This window comes from Panthera onca, chromosome A1, assembly GCF_046562875.1.
Source record: "Panthera onca isolate mPanOnc1 chromosome A1, mPanOnc1 haplotype 2, whole genome shotgun sequence".
NCBI lineage: Eukaryota > Metazoa > Chordata > Mammalia > Carnivora > Felidae > Panthera > Panthera onca.
In genome coordinates, this window is record NC_138339.1 from 193,424,243 (window position 1) to 193,448,640 (window position 24,398).

General features: G+C 38.3%; 2 protein-coding genes across 5 annotated transcripts in view; one reads left to right on the top strand and one right to left on the bottom strand.

The window, feature by feature from the left end:
• DIS3 (DIS3 exosome endoribonuclease and 3'-5' exoribonuclease) overlaps positions 1-10,910 on the top strand; it is a 28,206-nt gene extending 17,296 nt beyond the window's left edge. For all 3 annotated transcript variants that reach the window (XM_081795063.1, XM_060637005.3, XM_078432862.2), the window contains exons 14-21: positions 560-687; positions 4,596-4,682; positions 6,681-6,837; positions 8,196-8,410; positions 8,523-8,691; positions 8,827-8,985; positions 9,655-9,777; positions 10,664-10,910. In XM_081795063.1, the coding sequence (XP_081651189.1) occupies positions 560-687; positions 4,596-4,682; positions 6,681-6,837; positions 8,196-8,410; positions 8,523-8,691; positions 8,827-8,985; positions 9,655-9,777; positions 10,664-10,747 (1,122 nt within the window). In that variant the 3' untranslated portion in view covers positions 10,748-10,910. The remainder of the gene's footprint in view (positions 1-559; positions 688-4,595; positions 4,683-6,680; positions 6,838-8,195; positions 8,411-8,522; positions 8,692-8,826; positions 8,986-9,654; positions 9,778-10,663) is intronic.
• A 3,381-nt stretch (positions 10,911-14,291) lies between these two features.
• The window catches only part of BORA (BORA aurora kinase A activator), a 29,355-nt gene continuing 19,248 nt past the window's right edge, over positions 14,292-24,398 (bottom strand). For both annotated transcript variants that reach the window (XM_060637008.2, XM_060637009.2), the window contains exons 10-12: positions 23,219-23,826; positions 15,648-15,764; positions 14,292-14,610 (exon numbers count right to left, since the gene is read on the bottom strand). In XM_060637008.2, coding sequence (XP_060492991.2) covers positions 14,584-14,610; positions 15,648-15,764; positions 23,219-23,826 — 752 coding nt within the window. In that variant the 3' untranslated portion in view covers positions 14,292-14,583. The remainder of the gene's footprint in view (positions 14,611-15,647; positions 15,765-23,218; positions 23,827-24,398) is intronic.

Sequence of the window (24,398 nt, forward strand, 5' to 3'; positions counted from 1 at the left end):
TTTAAATAAGTTAAAAAAATGGTAGTTTTCCATGAGATGTGAAATAGCAGAAGCACTATTTGTGTGTTCAGATTATAATTAGAACTTACTTGAAATCTTTTTTCCTATGTTTTGTCTTATTTTTAGATACTTACTATGGGGTATTTCGTAGATTTTCTGTAAAACTTGTCTACATTATTATAGTTTCTTAATTATTTGCCATTGAGTAAGGAAGCAGTGATCATCTGGAAAGGATTTCACTTTACAGTCATTGTCCGAGAATAATATAACTTCCCTTTTTATTTTATTTAAGCATTACCTAAGTATTTATACGTTAACTGAACTATGAAAGTAATTAAAGTTTAAGCAATTTATTTACCAATGAATACTACTGTTTTGTTTTAACATGAGTTTGTTTATGTTGTGTGTTGCATCAGATACAAAATAATGAGCCAGAGGTTATAGGTGTGGAGTATAAATAGTATAGCTAGGAATCTAGGTTTAAGTATATAGTGGAAGTGTGAAAATACAGTGAACTGGTTTTTATAAGAGTTATAATAACATCTGATTTCTTTTTTAGGCTTCTCTTACGTATGCTGAAGCTCAGATGAGGATTGATTCCACAGCCATGAATGATGATATTACCACTAGTCTCCGTGGACTAAATAAACTCGCTAAAATTTTGAAAAAAAGAAGAATTGAAAAAGGGTACATTTCAAAAATATTAAGAAGTATCTTAATTTAGGGGCGCCTGGGTGGTTCAGTCGGTTGAATATCCAACTTCGGCTCAGGTCATGATCTCACGGTTTATGGGTTCAAGCCCCACATTGGGCTTGATGCTGTCAGTGCAGAGCCTGTTTAGGATCCTCTGTTCTCCTCTCTCTCTGCCCCTCCCCGATCGTACTCTCTCTCAGTCAAAAAAAAAAAAAAAAAAAGTATCTTTATTCTGGTAATAAGATAACTTGTGAACTTTTTAAAGTGTTTTGTCACAGATAATGATGATTTATTTAATGAGCTGAATAGAAACTCTTAAGTAGAGACATTTCTTTTTTATTTTGGCTACATTTTAGGTTTGCAACTTGCTTGATTCTGAACTGATGTTTGTTTAGTAGTTCTGTCTTTGTACTTTATTGTGCTAAAAACTGATATATGTGAGGGGCGCCTGGGTGGCTCAGTCGGTTAAGCTTCTGACTTTGGCTCTGGTCATGATCTCACAATTTGTGGGTTTGAGCCCCGCGTCAGGCTCTGTGCTGACAACTCAGAGCCTGGAGCCTGCTTCAGATTCTGTGTCTCACGCTCTCTGCCCCTCCCCCCTGTTCATGCTCTGTCTCTCTCTCAAAAATAAACATTAAAACAAAAGAAAGACCTGGTATATTTGAGCTAAAGATCTGGAAGAGATTCTAGAGAGGCAAGAGCTCCTTAAGACTATTCTGCAGATTGTTTCTAATTTTAGTTAGAAATGAGTTTCCATATTGAACATTGGTTTTCAGATGCTTAAATAAATGTGGATGAACTTATTGCACTTTAGAGTTTGAAGTGATTTTAGAGATTATTTAATCCAATACCTTCATTTTTTAAATGATTAAAAGTTACATAGAAGCAGTCTTCCCAAAGATTTGATAGCTAGTGGCAGGTATGTGTCTCTTAGCTGTTATATCATTGGATTTGCCTAACTGCAACAGTGTGCGATAAGTAGTATCCAAGTACCCAAACGTGTTGAGATAAAGTAGGTAAAAGAAATTTGATTTCTAAAAGACATCCTTGGGGCACCTGGGTGGCTTAGTCAGTTTAGCATCTGACTTCAGCTCAGGTCATGATCTTGCAGTTCGTGAGTTCGAGCTCTGCATCGGGCTCTGTGCAGACAGCTCCGAGCCTGGAGCCTGCTTCAGATTCTGTGTCTCCCTCTCTCTGCCCCTCGCCTGCTCACACTGTGTGTCTCTCTCTCTTTCACAAATAAACATTAAAAAAAATAACAAAAGACATCATCAACCATCAGAGTGAAGCAAGTACAGCTGGTTTCCAGATGTTGGTCTATGGGTAACCATGCCTAATGCCCATCAGGGTAGGGTTACAAGCGGCTACTAAAAGTGCTTTTGTTGGGGAGCACAAACTGTTCTGTGCTGTGTCATGAGATGTTTCTATTTAAATTAAAATCCATTACAACTAATGGAAATTAGGAATTTAGTTTCTGAGTCACAATAGCCACATTTCACTAGTCACTTATGGCTAGTGTCTACCATAATGGAGAATGTGAATAGAGAACATTTAAATCCCTACCGAAAGTTCCATTGGACAGTGTTGTTCTCTAGGTAGTTGCACTGAGCCATCCCTGTCTCTTCACACAGGTGAGTTTTCTGGGAATATTTCATATAATCCTAAATAGAAAACTTAAAACTGTGTGAGGATAATTTAGATGCAGTGAAACCCAAAGAAACTAAAAAGGACACCACACATTTTCCAGCAAGTGTTTGTTCATTGAAGGTTTTTAGTATGCCAGACATCAGAAGAGAGTGTGTAAAGATAACTTCTAGAAAGTTTTAGAGGCATTTGGGTGGCTCAGTCAGTTAAGCGTCTGACTTCAGCTCAGGTCATGATCTCACAGTTCGTGGGTTCGAGCCCCACATTGGGCCCTGTGCTGACAGAGCTTTGAGCCTGCTTCAGATACTGTGTCTCCCTCTATCTGCCCCTCCCCTGCTCATGCCCTGTCTCTCTCTGTCTCTCAAAAATGAATAAATGTTTAAAATTTTTAAAAAGTTTGTTTTAAAAGCAAAATGAATAAAATGCAAATTGAAACTATATTCATTTTGGTGGTTTTAAAGTAAGGGAGAGAAATCTGCACTTGTAACATAGCTTCTCTTAATTAGGACAGAAAGATAATTTTTAATGTCAAAAACAGTCTACTTAATTTTGTAACTAGACAGTCATTTCCTGGTAAAAACGGATCATTGAATCTTCTCAGTCTTCGAAAGAATTGCTTTTTAGGCCAGATGTATTGAACACAGACTAAACGTAGTGTAGAATCTTGTTGTAAAGACTGCGTAGCAAGAAAGGAAAATTGGTCAAGATTCTCTCTCTAGTATTCCTTTGGTTGTTCTTCTAATAAAGCTGAAGAATTGAGGGAAAAGGTAAAGAATTAGCTTGCACCATCTCATCTTTTTTCCTTTACGTTTCCCCCTTCTCCATGATTGTTTAGGGTTACCCAGCTTCATTAAAATTCTTTAAAAATATTTTTTTTAACATTTATTCATTTTTTAAAAAAAATTTTTTTTTTTTAACGTTTATTTATTTTTGGGACAGAAAGAGACAGAGCATGAATGGGGGAGGGTCACAGAGAGAGGGAGACACAGAATCTGAAACAGGCTCCAGGCTCTGAGCTGTCAGCACAGAGCCCGACGCGGGGCTCGAACTCACGGACCGCGAGATCATGACCTGAGCCGAAGTCGGCCGCTTAACCGACTGAGCCACCCAGGCGCCCCTAACGTTTATTCATTTTTGAGAGACAGAGCATGAGCGGGGAAGGGACAGAGAGAGAGAGGGAGACACAGAATCTGAAGCAGGCTCCAGGCTCCGAGCTGTCAGCACAGAGCCTGACACGGGGCTCAAACTCATGAACTGCAAGATAATGACCTGAGCCAAAGTCGGACGCTCAACCAACTGAGCCACCCAGGTGCCCCTTCATTAAAATTCTTTAAGTTGGTTTGGAGCTGATGAAAATAGCATCAAGGTATGAAGAAACATAAGATTTTCCTTGTTGGAATTTACTTTTCACAGGAGAACTTGCTAACTCATTAAGTGAACCATGCACAGAAAGCACTTAACATAGGGTGTTGTCTGACATGTAGCATTCCAGATCAGTAGCTGTCAGTGTGTGTAGCATATCAGGGTAGTAGTTTATCAGTCCCTTCTATGTTGGCTCAGTGAACGTGGAGGTACTTTTGAACTGTGGGTCTTCTGATAGTACTCATCTACACATGGCAGCTTCTCTTTTGCCTCTCTCTGTCATCCCTTTCCCCAATACATTATTTTCAGTAGTAAATAAAACCCTACCTGTTATCTTCTTCATTTATAAAAGTGATTATAGACTCCTGTAGCTCAATAAAAGCCCATAGTTTGGGTACAGAACATATTTAGATTCTCAGAAGCACAAGGACATTTATTGTGTTGCTATTGTCCTTTTTTTTTTTTTTAAGTTTTTAAAAATGTTTATGTATTTTGAGAGAATGAGAGAAAATGTGCATGAGCAGGGGAGGGGTAGAGAGAGAGGGAGAGAGAGAATCCCAAGCATGTTTTGTGTTGTCAGCACAGAGCCTGACGTGTGGCTCAATCCCACAACCATGAGATCATGACCTGAGCTGAAATCAAGAGTCAAACACTTAACTGACTGATCCACCCAGGCGCCTCACTCTTGTTCTCTTTTTAAATACATTTTAGATCTGTAAGATACAAAGCTTTCTATAAAAATAGAACATAAAATTTAGCAGGTTGACCTTAAAGCCTTCAGAAGGAAAACTGTTAATGCTTTTGTTATAATCATTTTCTATTTTAAAAGCATCACTTCTGGAATTATGTCTGTTATTGGCTCACTTGACTAATTTACCTCTTTGATTTTTATTTAGGGCTTTGACACTTTCTTCTCCAGAAGTTCGATTCCACATGGACAGTGAAACTCATGATCCTATAGATCTGCAGACCAAGGAACTTAGGTATGTAACTTTTAATGGGTATTAGATAAGATTTTTATCTTATCTTAAATGTATATCTAGTATATATAATAACAAACAAAACATATTTATAACCAGAATACCTATTTCTAGTAGGGCTGTGATTTCTGTAGTTTTTTGACTTAACGATATATAGAGAAAAGTAAGTATCATTTTGCTTTTTAGTCTATCTTATGTAAAATTGAGAAGTATTATTATAATAGAAAAATTTTCAACTTGAATTGGTCTTGATTCAACTTGATAATAGAACGTGACTAGTAATAGTTGTGGTAAGTAAAAGATTGCCCTAGTAATTTAATATTTAATGTAGAAGAGAATAGTGGTCAAGATCACGTGCTTTGAAGCCAGACTACCTGTGTTTGGATCTCACTTTCTCCAATGGCTCCAGGCAAGTTACTTAACATTTCTATACCTCTGTTTGTTGGTAAAATGGGATTGAATGGTACCTATCTCACAGGGTGTTAAGAATACTCATGTTATTGTTGTTACTGTTGTATTGATTTAGGAAGAAAGGCTATTTTTGGTTAAATCAGAGTTAGGCCTCTTTTCCATGCCTCTTACCAGGTAATTCTGACATGAAGTGTATACTTACACTTTTTTCTATTAGATAAACAAGGATTAAAAATGAGCATGCACTCAGGTTTCTTAGGACCAGAAATTTGAGTACGTGCTCATTTTATGCTTTATAAAATTATAAAATTAGAGCTACAATTAAAAAATACTTTTGGGTGAACTATTGGTCAAATATAAGTAATGTTAATATGAATAGTAAGCCTATTACTAAGAGGGTTTTTTTGAGGAAAATGTTGAATCTAACTTTGCCAAAGTAGAACATCATCCATTTCTTCTTACCAAGAAGAAAAAACAAATTTCTAACAGATTGTAGTTTTAAAGGTATGATTAGAGGCCTTCCTAATATTTAAAAAGTAAAAGGAATCTAGTCAAGAAGTTCTAGGATGTTGTTAAAAATGGAAACATGAATGAAAGATTAACATAATGTATGTTAGTGACTTGGGAGAAAGAAAACACAGTGTAAACAGAACACAGATAATTTACTAACCTAAGTTGTAAATAGACATAGACTAATGATATAGAGTGAGAGGACTAGGAAATTGGTTAAGAGTTTTGAAGTCAGATTATGTGGGCTTGGGTCTTGTTACTACTAACTCCGACTTTGAGCAAGAGAATAATGCTACACATCCTTAGTTTTGTCATCTGCAAAACAGGACTTATGTCTGTGTGTGTGTGTGTGTGTGTGTGTGTGTGTGTATGGATATAGATAGATATCTTACAACATAGTGCAATGTCTGGCCTGTAATAAATACCCAGAATGGCTAATGTAAATATAATTTCTTCATTTTTGTGATTTATTGGTGAAAATTTTAATTTTTTAAGCCCAAATTGATCTGATCTAAATAGCTTTTAATTCTTCTTAGTAAACTTTTTAAATGCATTTATAGTTAAAAATCTCTTCAGACTTAGTAAAAGAAGGTGAAATGTTCAGTACAGTTTAGATTTTATATATTACTAGAGTTAGTAAGCTTTATTCATTCATTTTAAAGTTTGTTTATTTTTGAGAGAGAGAAAATGAGAGCAGTGAAGGGACTGAGAGGGAGAGAGAGAACTGTAAGTAGACTCCGCACAAGCCCGATGCAGGGCTCCATCTCCGAACCCGTGATATCATGACCTGAGCCAAAGTCAAGGGTCAGATGGTTCACCGACTGACCCACTCAGGTTCCCTGTAAAGCTTTTATTTTTTAAATGCAGTTTTAAAATTTCTCACATGAGATTTACTCATGTAGTAGATGCATAGTAAGAGATTGTTAACACCACAGCTGAAAAATGAAAGCCAGAAGTTATTAAAAACAAGCATGTGCACACACTATGTTTACATAGGAAGTATGTCTATTGTCTCCCTGATAGAGAAGATAACCTGGGAATAAATGTGATATCCTTATTTAATGATTTTTCCGTTGGCAGAGAAACAAATTCCATGGTGGAAGAATTTATGTTACTTGCCAATATCTCTGTTGCAAAAAAAATTCACGAAGAATTTTCAGAACATGCCCTGCTTCGAAAACATCCTGCTCCTCCTCCATCAAATTATGAAATTCTTGTTAAGGCAGCTAAATCCAAGGTAAGGTCACATAGTTTGCAAAATCATCTGTATTTGTGTTGTGATCTATCTGTTGTACTATATTATCTGTATTTGCATCTACAGGAAAGTTGCGTTGTTTTTTGATAGAAAAATATGCCAGGAATATCTTTGATTTAAAAAAAAATTTTACCTAACTTGGGTGTAGTCGTCTCTTCCCACACTGAAATAATTTGCTTAATAAAATTCTTTAATGTCCTTAAAGAGCACCCTATGCTACAGCCGTAAGTTCCAGACTAAGTTATTTGCAATATTCTGAACATATGAAGCTCTTCCATATCTCTTTGCCTTTATACATGTTCTTTATGCCTGTGTTATTTCATGCCTCCTCTGAACTGCCTAACTTTAGAGACTTAGAAATAATTTTTTTCCTCTTCAACTCAGTTAAGCCCTCTTTATATCATGTCTCTAAGAAGTAAGTCCATTTACTGTATACATTAGGGAAATGGAAATATCTAGAAAGGGTTACTGTATCCTCCACCACATAGCTTTGGTTAGTGGACTTTCATTTAGGCATAATTACCCTTACCCTTGAGGGGACTACGGCTTACATTGGTTTTCTTTGGATCACTTATTCAAGTCCAACCTTTCCTGCCCAGAATAGAGCTGGAAGTAGTATTGGGCCTCAGGGTATTATTCTAATGGAATGGTGTTGGTTTCTGATTTTTCAAATCTTTCTGGTGGGCCTACTATTCCTATCATCTCCATAAGAATAGAATCGGCTTCTCTGCTGTAAGGCTTGCACTGTAAACTGGGGAATTTTCTCTTACTGTCTTATTTCTTCCTAAGATCTGGGTAGAGGAAGGAGGATTTAAGTATTTTTGCCTCCTCTCCCACAGTAGAACAAAGCAGTTACTTTGATGTATCAGCAGATTGGGCTTTAGTGACCAATAAAGTTTTAGTTTGCTTCTGGCCTTTACTTCTACTTTGAATGGAAGGAAAATAAATACCTGCAGGGGAAATCCAGACATGCTGACAAGGATCCAGATCTGCTTTGATTTTTTTTTTTTTCCTATTGCAACAAAGAATAGGCAAGCACCAATTGGACTTTGAGAAATGGAGCTACTGCTACCAGTGTCCATTTCCCCTTTGAAACTTCTGCAGGAGGTTGATACTTAGTACCTTTAAATGCATTCAGAAAATTTTCAGCTTTGATGTTACACAAAATAATCATTACTTTTTATAAATTATTTGTAGTTCTCTTAGGTTAAGGAAAAAAGGTATAAATACCATCTGGTCAAGACCACCATATTTATTCAATATAATTTGTGTTTTGAAGACATGATGGTACTGATTTTAAAATGTTTAATATGGTGCTCTTTCCCCTTCATTGCTCTTAGAATTTGGAAATTAAAACTGATACAGCCAAGTCCTTGGCTGACTCTTTGGACCGGGCTGATTCTCCTACCTTCCCGTATCTGAACACTCTCTTAAGGATATTAGCCACTCGCTGTATGATGCAGGCTGTGTACTTCTGCTCTGGAATGGATAATGATTTTCATCACTATGGCTTAGCATCCCCTATCTATACACATTTTACTTCACCCATCAGAAGGTACTTTTTTCTTATAAAATTATAGGAGATAGAGGATAGTTGATTTTCAATTGTGAAAAGAGGCTTTAATGCTAACATAGTGTGATTTTTTCTTTCTCCTTCATGTGTCTAGATATGCAGATATCATCGTTCATCGGTTGTTGGCTGTGGCTATTGGGGCTGACTGTACTTACCCAGAGTTGACAGACAAACACAAGCTTGCAGATTTATGTAAAAATCTTAATTTCAGGCACAAAATGGCTCAGTATGCCCAACGTGCATCAGTAGCTTTTCATACTCAGGTATTTGCCCTCTGTTAGTAATATTGGGGAGATGAGGTTTTGTTCACCTTTAATTTAATTTCAGAATGCTTTTTGTTAATTTCCAAAAAAAATACTTTAAGATAATCCTTAATAATGTTATATGTTATTTTACAGTTGTTCTTCAAAAGTAAAGGAATAGTAAGTGAAGAGGCCTATATTCTATTTGTAAGGAAGAATGCTATTGTGGTGTTAATTCCAAAGTATGGTTTAGAAGGTACAGTCTTTTTTGAAGAAAAGGACAAACCAAAGCCAAGGCTTATTTATGATGATGAGGTATAGTATTTCTAATGTTCTTGTTTTGTTTTTTTTCTGGAGGGGGCACTTTTTTTAATGGTACCTAGAAAGGATAAAATTATGTTTTGTACGCTACAGTTACTTGTGCCAACTAAGTTTGTTCTGTTCATAATTTCCCACCTCAGTATATCTTCTCACATACAAGTGTCCTTGATTTTACGTTGTGTAGTTTCCCCCTCCAAGGAAAACTTGAATTATGCTTTGCACTAGGCGGACAGATGCATTAATGGAATAAATGATTGCTTATAGCCTGGAGGAATTTTTTAAACCTCTTTCCAGCATCTCTTATCTGACACACTCCCTACTTCCCTAACCGTAATAGAACTACAAAACAGCAGACCTTGCCCACAGTACCTTTTCTTCTAGTAGACTAACAATTTGCTGATGAATGGGGTGAGAATCCTGAGATGAATGAATGTATCCAGTGGGACCATTTTACTGAAAATGGGTAGTATGCACATAAATAGGCCATGTATATGTGAAGCTACTAGATTGGTGGTTTTTGTTATACTGAACACCTAGATGCTTATTAAATATGGAAGTAATTATTTAATGTAAACTTTTAAATCAATGTGAAAGATAAAGAACTAGAACAAACCTCAAGTGTATGAAAGCAGTTTAAAAAGCAGTAAAATGTGTTTTGTTTAGATTCCTTCACTTAAAATAGAGGATACAGTGTTCCATATTTTTGATAAAGTTAAAGTGAAAATCATGTTAGACACATCTAATCTTCAGCATCAGAAAATCCGAATGTCCCTGGTAGAACCACAGGTAAGACCAAACTTAAACTGTCCGTGTTGTGATGGGATATAGCACATATTGTGTGAAAGACAGGAGTGTGGTCATAAGTTATTTCTGTTCAAGAATAGAGAATTGGGGAGCCTGGGTGGCTCAGTTGGTTGAGCCTCCAACTCTTGATATCAACTCAGGTCGTGAACTCATGGAGGTGGCATCGAGCCCTGCATAGGGCTCTGCACTGAGCATGGAGCCAGCTTGGGATTCTCTCTCTCCCTCTCTTTCTGCTTCTCTCACTCTCTCAAAAATAAATAAATGGTAAAAAAATAAATAAAAAATAAGAGGATCTTGTAAATAGTGTAGAGGCCAGATATTTGCATAGCAAATCTATTTTCTGACTGATTTTCCTAAGCTGTAGGATCCCAGATATTGGGGATTCTTTGGAAAAGGTCCTCAGTATCAGATGCTGAGACATCTCTGAGATATCCTGCCTGGTCCCTTTTCACTTTAATTGGTTTTGAAATCTGAACTTTTGAAGATTAAGTATGTTTCCCCATAAGATACTGGTTCTTAACCTTGTTCTTTCCCAACACACCTAAGGCCTCTGATGCTGTTACAGGGGCCTAGCTAGGGTAAACTGGAAGTGTTAAAGTTCCACACTTTTACAACCACACTTTACAAATGACAGTGACAGTGTCACTGACAGCTTGCCATCCAGAGACTGTCTACCTTTTACATTTTAAGCCACTATTTGTGTGTGAAATATGTATACTTTGTATGGAAAACCTTTACTTTCTTCTCCCTCTCTACCCCTACATCCTTTTAAATTTGAAATTGTCAGTGGGGAAGGGGAAGATGAGAATGAGATTTATTCTTATTTAATGCTTTTACTGACCTTTTTTCCCTGTTTGCATTACTTTAGATCCCAGGAATAAGCATTCCGGTTGATACTCCAAACATGGACATTAATGAACCAGAGAGAAAGAAGAAGAGACGTGAGAAATAGCTACAGTCAACAAAAAAACTTCAAACACTGGTTTCCTTAAAACAAAAAAAAAAAACAAAAAAAGAAACCTTGAGTGAACACTTTTAAACCTAAGAAGTGTGTGATACAGTTTGTTACTCTTAAGTACATTTTAATGGTTTTAAAAATTTGCATTTTTATTGAAGTGTTTGTTGACTGTGTCTGTCCCAGCATACTACTTCATTTCTGAATTGAACAGAACTATTTATGCATAAAAATTCAATTGAATATCCATCACGTAAATAGTGACAGGATAGCAACTTCAAGGATCTGTAAATATCATTTAAATAGAGCATTTGTCTGCTTGCTAAAGAACAGATTAATTTTAATAAGTAATTTGATTATTTAATATTGATAGAGAAAAACTATCATTTTCCTATGGAGGAGGATAGAACATTTGAGAAGTCAGGAACAATCTGTTCTTTCTAAATCTTGAAAGCTGTCCGTGTTTGGTGTGGCAGTTATTAGATTGCAAGACAATGAAGTCAAGATTTGTCAAGGAATTTAGTCCTTTGCCATCTTTTTTTTTTTTTTTTTTTTTAATTTTTTTTTAACGTTTATTTATTTTTGAGACAGAGAGAGACAGAGCATGAACGGGGGAGGGGCAGAGAGAGAGGGAGACACAGAATGGGAAGCAGGCTCCAGGCTCTGAGCCATCAGCCCAGAGCCCGATGCGGGGCTCGAACTCACGGACCGCGAGATCGTGACCTGAGCTGAAGTCGGACGCTCAACCAACTGAGCCACCCAGGTGCCCCTCCTTTGCCATCTTTAATTTACCTCATTTATTTTAAGTGTTCCCTTACTGTTGAAAGCTTCCGGTATTTTTATTAGTGGTCCTTAAACAGCTGTGAGTTTTTGGGAATTGGATGTTGTAGGAAGGCAAGAAGTAGGATATTTGGATCTGACTGGAAAAAGTTTTTTTTTAATACCAAGAAGTGTGATCACCATCCTTGACCTTAGAGCTCACACTTTCCCCTCCACCCCTCCAAGCAAGGCATTGGGACTCAGAGTATAGAGAGGGCACATTAAACATGTACATTATGTTTCTTATAAAAAGTAGGTCATTAATGGCTTTTAAACTGCATACATATCAGGTTCTGTAGGAAAGGGGGGATCGTGTTAAGGACATATTAAAGGGAACAATTGAAGTAAGTATTAGTTTGGTATGCCTTGTTAACCACAAAGATTAGTAATGATTATTTTTTAAGAATTATTTTGAGATATGGGGCGCCTGCCTGGGTGGCTCAGTCGGTTAACGGTCCGACTTCGGCTCAGGTCATGATCTCGCAGTTCTTGAGTTCAAGCCCCACATCAGGCTCTGTGATGACAGCTCAGAGCCTAGAGCCTGTTTCAGATTGTCTCTTTCTCTCTCAAAAATAAAGGTTAAAAAAAAAAAAAAAAAAATATTTTGAGATAGAGTTACCTTAAAAAAAAGATTTTACTTAGCTTATCCAATTTCTAAAGTACTTACAGTGTACCATGCTCATCACCACGTCAGGTAAACTATCTCTGCCTTGAAGTAGCTTGTGGTGCAATGCCAGAGAAAGGACTGGCAAATATATCAGCAGGCATACTCAGTGGGAATAATTACAATGTGTACAATTTGGGCACTCTAGTTTCCTGTTACTGAGGAAAACATCCCAACATGGAGGCAGAAATTGTCCCAGTTTAAAGAAAATAACTTGGAGTGGTCTTGGGTCCAAGTAGTAAGTTAACACGCAAGAGCAGGTGCCAATAAGCCATTTTCTGTAAAGGTCCAGCCATGTTCGACGATGCTGGACAGTCTGTGTTACAACACGGTACTCAACTCTTCCAAGCAGTGCGAAAGCAGCTACAGACAGTATGTAGACAAGCCTGGCTGTGTTCAAACAAAACCTTGCATTTAAATATCACAAACTTCATGTGTCACAAAATATTACTCATTTGATTTCCACCGCCCCACCATTTAAAAATCCTTTGCCAACAGCCCGTAGTTTACTTGCAACAAAAGGAAATGGGGGCTTCTTGGTTAAACAAAGCAATGGCTAACCTTCTACTTTCCAAGTTTGTTTTCTTGTGTGTCATTTATGAGGAAGACCTAATTCAGGAATTAGTCCTTACTGGGTAGTTTAAGATGACCAGAAACCAAATTTTCACCTTAACACTTCATCTTTGGTAATCTAATATGCTTCTAGTGCCAGTTATTAGGCGAAGTAGCATACGTGGAATATTACACTTAAAAAGCCCTGTTAGGTAAAACCACTTTCCCCATTTAATAGATGAGAAGATGAAGGTTTTATGTCCCAGATCAAGTAGTAAGTGATGATGGATTTGAACCCAAGCTATAATCACTATCTTATTTCTTGTGCTATTAAGAAAACATAGCCAGGGAACCGAATTCCTCCTACGGCACAGTAGTTGTTAAATTTAAGTTTATATTGATTCTAAAGCCCATGTGCTTAAGGACTCAATTTCATAATAGAGTCGAACAGTGGACCTAGTGACTAACCACTCAATGGTTAGTGTGCTGGGGGAGAGGAATCAGGTACACAGGAAGAAATGGTCTTTTTGCAGGTTAGCAATAAATTTAGAAGGTGCAAAAAAATAAAATGACACAATGATAGTATGTTTTTATTTCCTAGGGCTGCATATGAATTATTCCTCCATCTTTTGAATAAGATAACTTTGAAAAGGTGATTTGCAAATCTGCATATACATTCTCCAGAGGTAATGTGTCCAAAAAATTTATACATCCCTTCTACTCCCAGCGTGAACTTTAAGATTTTAAAAAATCAGTTTTGTGTCTGCCCAACCATAATTTTATAGGCCTAAAGTCATACAGGAACTGTGTCACCCAGTCCCCACTGATTTATTCCTCCCCAGCCAAATTTGAGCTGAAAACAATGTTCCAACCCTAGGGATGGAGATATATTCTGGGCATTCCCACATTTACCCCACTAATAATGTATGATTTTTTTTTAAAGTTTATTTGGAGAGAGAACGCATGTGTATGTGTGCACGGTTGGGGCAGAGAGAGAGAGATTCCCAAGCAGGCTCTACTCTGTCAGCAGAGCCCAACATGGAGCTCGAATCCATGACCCTGAGATCATGACCTGAGCCAAAACCAAGAGTGGGAAGCCCAACCGACTGAGCCACCCAGGTGCCCCAATAATGTGTGATACTAAGATGCTATTTGGACCTTTCTAGTGTTTACGTTTTCAAAAGTAGTAACTGGAACAGCTATCACTGGAACTAAGAATTTCTGCACAGAAATTAACAAATCAAGAACAAAAAAGTCTGGAAGCCTTCATCTTTCTATTTTTTCAATTAAGTTTGCTTAATTGAAAAGAAAAGAAAGATCTATTTCTTTCACAAAGGTTATAAATGTAAATTCGTTTTATGTAAAACAGTACCCTCACAATTTTACATGATCTCACAACTACTGCCAAATTCAGTGCTGTTGGTAGGGTATACTAACTAATAAGCAGTTCACTGACCCTGATAGGGGCAAAGTCCTTACTCTCAAATTTATTGTTAAACACATCCATCAAGGTAAGTACAAAAATATTTATTAATAAAAAATACACTTGTACTTCAATGACTTGAAAGTTCCAGGAGTTTTTCTGTTGTTCCCATGTCACTAAATTAAGCCCTTGATTTTTCACATTAAGGGAGAAAGAAGAAAAGCTAAACCTGTTAGTTAAAGCAACTTTTTCCCAATCACGATCACATTATTGATCCTGTGCGTAAAAAATATGTGAGGAGCCATTCACTGATGGTCTTTGGTTCTGAGAAGTTATTCTATGGATTGCTGCCTTGGGAGGATTTGCTGTTCTCATTCAACACCTCTGTGTTATGCGGTCTTCCTGTGGGGGGAAAAAACAGAAAATACCTTATTTGCTGCTTGGATAGGACCATTCAAGCGTGCAACTATTATGTGAATATTTTTTAAAACTGGAATGAGGATTTCCTTATGAATACTAAAGGTACAAGTGAAGATAGGATTTTCTAGAAGTCCATATTCTGCAACAAAAAGAGTACTTTTCCTATATCCTAATGCTTGCTTACTTTTAAATGGGCAACTACAATCCCACCTCATGACAAAATGGACGAAAGAGAAATTAAGGTGGCCTCCACATTAAATCTTCATATTCACTGGAGAGTTGTGTCCAGTGTATTGTGTTCATTAATAAATTGCCATATAAAAATCAAAGATTCTCCCAATTAGTGCCTAAAATTAATGTTTATTCAAATATGTGCATATATATATATATATATATATATATATATATATATAGTATAACCATCCTATCTAGAAAGTTAAGTAAATGTCCTAATCAAAAGTATATCTCTGTACAAATACTTAGTAGGTAAGGTATGTGTTATTCCTGGTCTCCAAAGGCTCGTGGATTTTTAAGAAAACACTTAACCTTTGAGAGTTCTTATTTTGATGTGTAGTCTCGGTTTGAAACGTTAAAGGCAAAAACCTATCTTTCCCTTTAGTTTTAAGGAAAAGCGTTCAGGTGCCAATTCCAAAATAGGACTAGTTCTCCCTCTCCAACCTCTTAATCTCTCCCATAGCCAGAGTTATTTAGGAAAATGAAGTGTTTTGATTTAAAAAGCACGTTCTATGGTTAAATGAACTGAAAATAGGATGAGGCTTAAACATGATAATTAAAAAAATTTTAAGCAAAATGGGGTGGAAAAAATATTGAAAATGGTCATTTATTTTTGTTTCTATTTTTAAGTAATCTCTACACCTAATGTAGTGCTTGAACTCCCAACCCCACGATGAAGTCACATGCTCCACCAGCTGAGCCAGCCAGGCGCCCCTGAAAAAAATCACATTTAGTAAATACTTATAGCCTACAACCATACCAAGCTTTCTCTATTTTTTCCATACCTTTGTATTAAGAACTTGAGATTTATTCTCAACTTCCAAGGTTTGTGCATCACTATCTGCTCCAACTGTATCCATAATATTGCTTCCACAATTCTGTGTGTTATAGCCACTATCCATCTGATAGGGAAGAGAAGGAAAAATACCAAGGATAACTAATTCACTTATCCACAAAATCTGAGAAACTTATGTTTAAATAAGTAAAATTAAAAATATATAAAATGTATTTCTAAAATTATGTACATTGGGGTGCCTGGGTGGCTCAGTCGGTTAAGCGGTTGACTTTGGCTCAGGTCATGATCTCACAGTTTGTGAGTTCGAGTCCCGCATCAGGCTCTGTGCTGACAGCTCAGAACCTGGAGCCTGCTTCGGAGTCTATGTACCCCCCCCCCCCCCCCAGCTTGTGCTCTCTCTCTCTCTCTCTCAAAAATAAACATTGATAAAATTATGTATATTTAAAATATATAGTTTATATAATTATATAAATATAAGTGAATCATTATATGCTACCACTCACAACTGAACAAAACAATATTATTTATTCCTGATCATACTGAATGCAATCGAAAAGTAATATGCAAACATAAAATGTAGTTCTACATAGAACTGGTTGTTCTCCAAAGGAGTCATTGTACTATACCATTCCTTTTACTAAAATATATCTTGTAATTTCGTTTAGAATCCGTGAACAAGCCAGTATAAACTTGCTTTCCTGTTACCTTGTGATTACACTCAGTAGATAAAAGTGAGGATTACAATCAACTTCAAATTCCAATTTATTTACCAGGCTTGTCTTTGAATGGCTTGACTATATCTCTAAGATTTACTAACAGGCATGCTATCTTTAAAAGTATTCAAAATAATTTATTTTTTAAAAGGTCATTTACATTATACTCACACCCACTGCTGACACACAAATCTTACTTCATAATAATACCACGTATACAATGGCTCTAGGTGTTAGTTCAACTTTTCATTTCAATTAACTGTAGCATTCTAGGATGTACTGTTGGCAGCCCCAAATTAAACAAGGGATTCTGGCAAACTGCAGTTTAGGTACATGTATAATAAACATTTACTGAGTCCCTAGAAAAGTGCCAGGGCCTGTAAGGCAATCTGTATAATGCCATTCTTACTGTGTCCGTGCGACAACCCTATTAACTTCACACATGAGGAAGTGAAGGGTCAGAAAGGGGACTTTCACAGTATCAGAATGCAGTGATGAAGAGCTGAGGCTCCAAGCTCTGTGCACTACACACACGGCATCTACCTGCGCAGTGCTGAGCACCAAACACAAAACCCCACCAGGGGAGGGATTCACCCTGCACTTAAACTCTTTGTTGCAAATTAGGTTCAGAAGGAAGGAAAAGATTGTGTATTTTTGTCCCCATCACCAACATCAGAATATCCTAAGTAATATCCTATGTGCATTCATAATCTTAGAAAAATGTTTCCAGTTTTCAGAGATGGATGCCTATGTGTTGACCACTGGGAGTAACATTGTATTTGAATAAAATCCTTGTAACACCTAAAACAAAAACAACAACAAAAAAAACAACCTTCCATTACATTCTAGGGGAAACACCTGGTTGTGTTGCCATTCAACAGCTATTTGATCAAAAATATAATTACCAGATTGCTTCCAGAGCTGACAATGACTCATTTTTTATTTTATTTTTGAGAGGGAGAGGGTGGGGGAGAGGGAGAGAAGAGAGACCATCTTAGGCAGGTTCCACAATTAGCACAGAGTCCAAAGCGGGGCTCAACCCCACCACCCTGGGATCATGACCTGAGCCAAAGTCAAGAGTGAGATGCTCAAATGACTGAGCCACCCAGGCCCCCCTGCCAATTACACTTTTATCACTAGCGCCAAACAACTGGCTTAGGGAACTCAATAGCAATACATCAAGGGAAAAGTGAATACAGTAGGGAGTAAGACAGGCACAGGAGTTTGTCCCACTCCACAGGAAGAGAATAATCAACGGGCGGCCCCATGAGATGCTGGCGGACCGCACTGGCTCTCATTGAGACCACTACTAATGATGTGTACCACAGGCCAACTAGACCGTACACGTCATCTCGTAACTTCCCACAGGCATCAGGGGCCTCAGAAACATTTTATAGTTGTTCTTAGCTGTAGATGAGGTGCTTTTTTAGCTTAAAAAGTCACGCTCTACTCACTGTCAAGTGAACCTTGTCTTAAGATCCCACAGCCTGTAAATGACCAAACTGTAATTCAAACTGAGTTCTGAATGCTATGTAGATCTGCTTCCAGTTGGACTACGCTGTCTTTAAATGGTGTTTCTACTGCCATCACCCTACACAGTTACTATATTTTTCCCCCACATGAATCAGATGTGGTCTTTCAAAAACCTTCCAGGTTCAGGTTGGCAGCTGGCAAGAGTTGTGGCTTGTTGTCCATTCCCTGAAATCAGGCCTCAGCACTTTCACCCTTCCCTCACCATCCTCCTCTTCCTCGTCCTCTGTCCCTCTTGCTCGCTACTTGTCACAGAAGACTTTGTCTCCCATTAGTTAAGGCAGTGCACTGAAAGTACACTCATGTGAACTCTACTCACAATGACCAAACTATTAGCCTACAACCCTCCTATTCTTGCTGTTGTCAATAAGAGGGAACAAGGTCACAGAAGCTCTCACTTCCTGAAACAGAAAACTAACTGAGCTAGTAAATCAGCTGAAATCTGCCATTTTGCTTTCCCAAGCCCAAGGCCCTTAAAGCCATGCTAGCCCCAGCTACAAATATGTGCACCCACGTCCACCCCAGCCCCCCACCCCCTACGATAGTGGAAGGGTCACTTGTGCTAATCCCCCACCACAGCTCTACAGTCTATCCCATCTTGCACGCCTTGGTTCCTTCATATATAAAATTCATCACTTTTTTACAGATTATATTTATCACATCTGCTGGAAGGTATCATGAGGATTAGATTCTAACTGTGAGATACTCGCCCTGGTCTCTCATACTTCAAAAGGATACATAATTGATACCTATTATTAATAATTATCGTGCCCAATTTCTGGTTTTCTTTGTTCTTTTTACTCTTCTCCCTCTCCAGTTAAATATGCTAGTTCCCCCATCTAAAGTGAAAAACAAAGTTAAAAAAGAAACTACAAAACGATCTTGGACATTAATGTTCTTCTCTAGCTATGGCAACCCTCCCCCTCACAACTAATGTTCCTCAAAGAGTTATCTACACATAGTGTCATTCCTCACCTCCTTTACCTTCCTTCCATTCACTTTTCACCTCCCCACCTTGAGGCTGCTCACTCACCAAATTACTTGTTATTAATTCAACAGCTACTTTTCAAGCTCTATATCCCTTGCTCTTACTTTCGTAGTACTAACCTTTCTTTCCTTAAGATGTTCCATGACACCGTGCTTTTCTCATGTCCCCCTCTTCCCCCCACCGCCTCCTGGTCCTTCTCAGTGTCCTTCGGGGGCTCTGCTTCCTTCACCAAACCTTTTCCTCAGGGGTCAAAAGGCTGGATCAGTGTTCTGACTTTATACAGTCCTTCTGGTTGAACTTACCTCTATATCCATTCTGTTTTCATTCCAAAATATTTAACGAGTAGCTATTACATAAGCTCTGGGATAAACACAAACATACATGATTGTGTGATAGATGGTCTGACTGGCAAGAATGCGAAGCGTACAGGGAATTATGAAAGCATATAATGAGATCTGGCTTGGCTACAGTGATCAGGGAGGACTCCTTTGAGGATGTAACCATTAAGTTGTGAACTAAAAGACTAATAGGAGTTAACTAAGTAAAGTGGGAGAGACAGAAATTCTACACAGTGTGTGGAAAGGCTCTTTTGACAAGAGGGAACGTGGCTGTTTAAAACTCTGGAAAGCTAATGTGACTGAAACAAAGGGAAGGAAAATAAAATGAAGCCGCTGAGTAAGGCAAAGGCCAGACCACGCGATGCTTGCCAGTCATGCTACAGATTTTCAGATACCAAAAGCAAAAAACAACTCCCTGGCCACCCAAAAACCTTAGAAATGAAAGATGCAGAAACAAAAACATAATAGAATTACTATATAAAGATGAAGAAACTCCCCCAAAATTAGAAAAGGAGATAAAAAATAGAGTGAAAAGATTTTAAAAACTGGAGAATTAAAAGGAAATTCCAGAAAGGAAAGTGAGACAGGAGAAATTTAGGATAAAAAGATCCAAGTGAAGGGCACGAGTTTACAGGTCATAAAGACCTGCTGAGTGCCAGTACCACGGACGAAAAGGTACCCGCTCCAAAGAAGCACTGACATCTCCGCACACTGTAGACAAAGAAAAGATCCATTTATGTCCAGGGCTGGGTAAAAAGAGACCATTTACAAAAGATTAAGTATTAAAATGGTTTCAGGGGCACGTGGGTGGCTCAGTCGGGTAAACATCTGGCTTTGGCCCCGGTCATGATCTCGTGAGTGGTGGGTTCGAGCCCCATGGAGGGCTCTGCGCTGAGAGCTCAGAGCCTGGAGCCTGATTCGAATTCTGTGACTCCCTCTCTGCCCCTCCCCCGCTAATGTTCCGTCTCTGTCAAAAATAAATGAACATTAAAAATATTTTTAAAAATGGCTTCAGATATGTCAACAGCAATCATGAAAGAAAATCAATGAAACAATGCCTTCAAAGTCTGAAGGATAATTATTTCCAAACTCTCATGTGAGAGAATGAAGAATACACGATCAGGCATGCAGTATCTAAAAAATGTACTTCTCGGGGCGCCTGGGTGGCGCCGTCGGTTAAGCGTCCGACTTCAGCCAGGTCACGATCTCGCGGTCCGTGAGTTCGAGCCCCGCGTCAGGCTCTGGGCTGATGGCTCGGAGCCTGGAGCCTGTTTCCGATTCTGTGTCTCCCTCTCTCTCTGCCCCTCCCCCGTTCATGCTCTGTCTCTCTCTGTCCCAAAAATAAATAAAAAACGTTGAAAAAAAATTAAAAAAAAAAAAAAATAAATAAAAAAAAAAAAATAAAAAATGTACTTCTCCTCACAAAGATACCAGAAAATTTGTTCCAGTAAAGTGTGAGATAAACCAGGGAAGAGAAGGATGGAATGTAGAAAACAGGACACAGAACACAGGAAAGGGGAAGAGAATTCCCAGTCTGATGAAGGGAGATTCTAGAATGACAGCTGTGCACCACCACACGCGGAGGCCAACCCGTCCACCCAGCAAGTCAAGAGACCCTGGGGAAATGTGGCTGTCTTCAAATGTTTAGAAGCTACCTTTGCGGTAGGAACACAAGAACACCTGAAAACATTTTTAAACTACAAAATGCTCTGCAAAAGGTTAAGATTATGATATGGCCCAAAGGGTAAAACTGAAACTGACTGGTAGATATCACAGACAGAAGCATATTTTATCTCAATGTGGGGAAGAGATTGTAATGATAAGAGAAGCCCGAAAATGGACCAGAATACCCCTGGCAGGTACTCTAGCAGACAGTGGATGATAATTTAGTAGTGATATAGGCTTCCAATGGGTAGTTGAATTAGATGATCAAAGTGTATGGCAGTGAAAGCATTTTATGATCCTTCTATAAATGCTCTGGAAAAACAAAAAAAGGTAGTGAGGAAAAGAGAGAGAGAAAAAGAAGTTAACAATACCTTGAAGGCTAAGTTTGACTCTAAGTGCTTTTTCATACAGGAACCAAATTTAGAAGCTAAAATATATAAAAGTGATTCTAGTGTATTTTTCCTGAGCAATGATCCTAGAAGTCAGGAGAGACCATTATAGACATAAAAATCTGAGCAGATGATTATATTTAATTTTGGGCCATTTAGGATCCCCCTGTGAGTTTTAAACTTTAGCATTCCAAACCTGACAGCACTAGGGCACTATAGGGTGGTAGGAGAATTAAATGAATGACTACAGATAAGGTGGTTGGGAGAGCGCCTGACACACTGAAACACTGTGTCCGTGTTAGCTATTACTAGGAGTCCGTCCAAACCTGGATTAAATAACATGAACTCTAAAGCCATATTGCCAGGATTCAAATCTTGCACCACCACTTATTAGCGATATAGGTAAATTACTTAACCTCTCTGACCCTCAGTTTCCTCCTCTGTAAAATGGGGACAACAGTCCACCTATTTCATAGGGCTGTTGTGAAGATTCAATAAGTTAACATACGTAGAGTACTCAGAATAACACCTGGCATACACTAAGAGCTACATAACTGTTAAATGTTGTTACTATGAAATGGCAGGTGAGAACTGCCTTTTTGACTATTTTAAAGTTCTCAGCTCAAAGACTATGGCAATTGGGTTGCCTGGTGGTTCAGATGGTTGAGCATCGGACTCAATTTTGGCTCAGGTCATGATCCCAGCTTTGTGGGATCGAGCCCTGTGTTGGGCTGTATGCTGAGTACGGAGCCTGCTTAAGGTTCCCTCTCTCTCTCCTCAGCCCCTCCCTCCCCCCACCCCCCTGCTCGCACTCTTTTTCTCAAAAAAACAAACCAAAAAACTATGGCAATTAATGGAACAAATGTCTTTCTGAAAGTAAATGCTGGCAGGGAGCCTGGGTGTCTCAGTTGGTTAAACGTCTGACTCGATTTCAGCTCAGGTCATGAGATCACGGTTTGCGGATTCGAGCCTCCCATCAGGCTCTGCACTCACCGTGTGTAGCCTGCTTGGGATTCTCTCTCCTGTTCTCTCTGTTCCCTCTTTGTGCTCTCTCTCTCTCAAAATAAATAAACTTAAAAAAAAAAAGTAAGTACTGGCTATGAAGTTTATTTGTCAAATGAATCATGCTTTCCTGTTGTCAGATACTGCAAACTGGAAATGTGTGATTAAGTGAAAAATGTTGGTTATAAATCATTTTTAAAAAGTACAAAAAGCATATACATAAAAGTCCTTTAACTTGTTTTTTTCTTCCCAAACCATATAAAGGAAAAATAGAACTACTGAAATTTTACAAGACAAGTACCTTACCAGGAATTGAATTTCCTTGGTGCTAGCTTCACACGAGAGGGGGAGATGAATCCTGAGAGGTTGCCTGACCCTAGCACTCTGTAGAAACAGAGCAGCTTGATTTCTTTTCTGCTGTCATCCTTTCCTACTCCGAATAAGTATCAGTTAACGTGAATAATAAATACGCACCATCAGTCCAAATTAAAAAAAGCAACTAACCCTCTTAGCATCACCATGTATGGATATTTTTTTTAAATGTTACATAATGCTACAGTCGTCACATTTAAAAAAATTTTTTTTAATGTTTATTTATTTTCTGAGACACACAGAGAGAGAGAGAGAGAGAGAGAGAGAGAGAGAGAGAGAGAGAGAGACTGAGTGCGAGTGGGGGAGGGGCAGAGAGAGAGGGAGACACAGAATCTGAAACAGGCTCCAGGCTCCAAACTGTCAGCACAGAGCCTGATGCAGGGCCCGAACCCATGGACTGCGAGCTCATGACCTGAGCCAAGGTGGGACGCTTCACCGACTGAGCCACCCAGGGGCTCCTGCTACAGTCCTCACATTTAACCCATTTTCTTTCTTAGTACAATCTTTGAGAAAAACAGAGTACAGGAGAAAGTAAAGGACTCCAGAATATTAAATTATCTTACCTGAATGTTACTGCTTTCACAAGGAAGGACGCTGCTTTCTGCAAGAGGTGACATGCATATGTGAGAGTTTTCAATACTGAAGGCAATTCCACTCACAAAATCAGTCATGGGCAAACTCCCATTATCAACTGGCTCCTTAATCCAAGTGTTCTCATCTGCTATCTCTACAGGATCAACCATGTCCACAGTGTTGTTCTCCTTCTCACTTTCAACATCCTGCAACAGTGCTAATTCTTTCTCAGAAGCACTGGACTGATTCTGTGTGATAGACATGGCGGTCACTACTACACTTGTGCCACGTGGAGACGTGTCACTGTCCAACTGCCGCAGGTGTGCAGCGGTGTCCATGGCTGGTGATGAGGCATCCGTGGGAGGAAGATTCACTTGGTCTTCATTTTCACCGTGAGCCTCAAGAGGAAAGGGTATCCGAATCAGTGAGGTCCGATACTGAGTACCACCCGTACACATTTCCAGTCTCATAGGAGACCAATTCTTAATTGGTGAGCAACCATCTATATAAGGACTTCTGATGCATGGATTACTAATTCCGTTAGAATTTGTTGTTCCAGACGAATTATCAGGAGAATGAAAAGTAAACTTCCTTTGTTCTAAAAGATTGGAAAGGAAAAATTACATCACAAAAACATACAAATGGAAAAGACATTACTGAATGGTAATTATCGTGTTTTAATGCCAGAAAAATTGGATTTCTGTAACACTGTACTATTTACTTAAGTGAAATTTAGGTGTTAAAAACAACAGTGCAAATGAATGTGTCTCTTTAAGTAGGGTAAGACTCTTCAAAAAGAATTCCTCTGGTACTTCCTTTCAATTATCAAAATAATTTACTTCCTGAGAATTATTTCCCCATAAACATATTGCTACTATAATATATTGTATATTATATTAACACTGTATATTACTCATTTACATATTCACATACAATATTATTATAGTAACAATACTATTCATATACAAAGAAAATACTGTATAAATCAGCTGACAGCTACAAGTTAATAGCTGTACCTGGTAAATGAAGTACGTAAAAACCTTGTGAAATACTACAAGCAATTTGTTAAAAGGCAAGCAAAAAACTGTAGAATAGTATTTGCAATAACAAAGAATTTAATGGAGCGCCTGGGTGGCTCAGTCGGTCGAGTGTGTCTGACTTCGGCTCAGG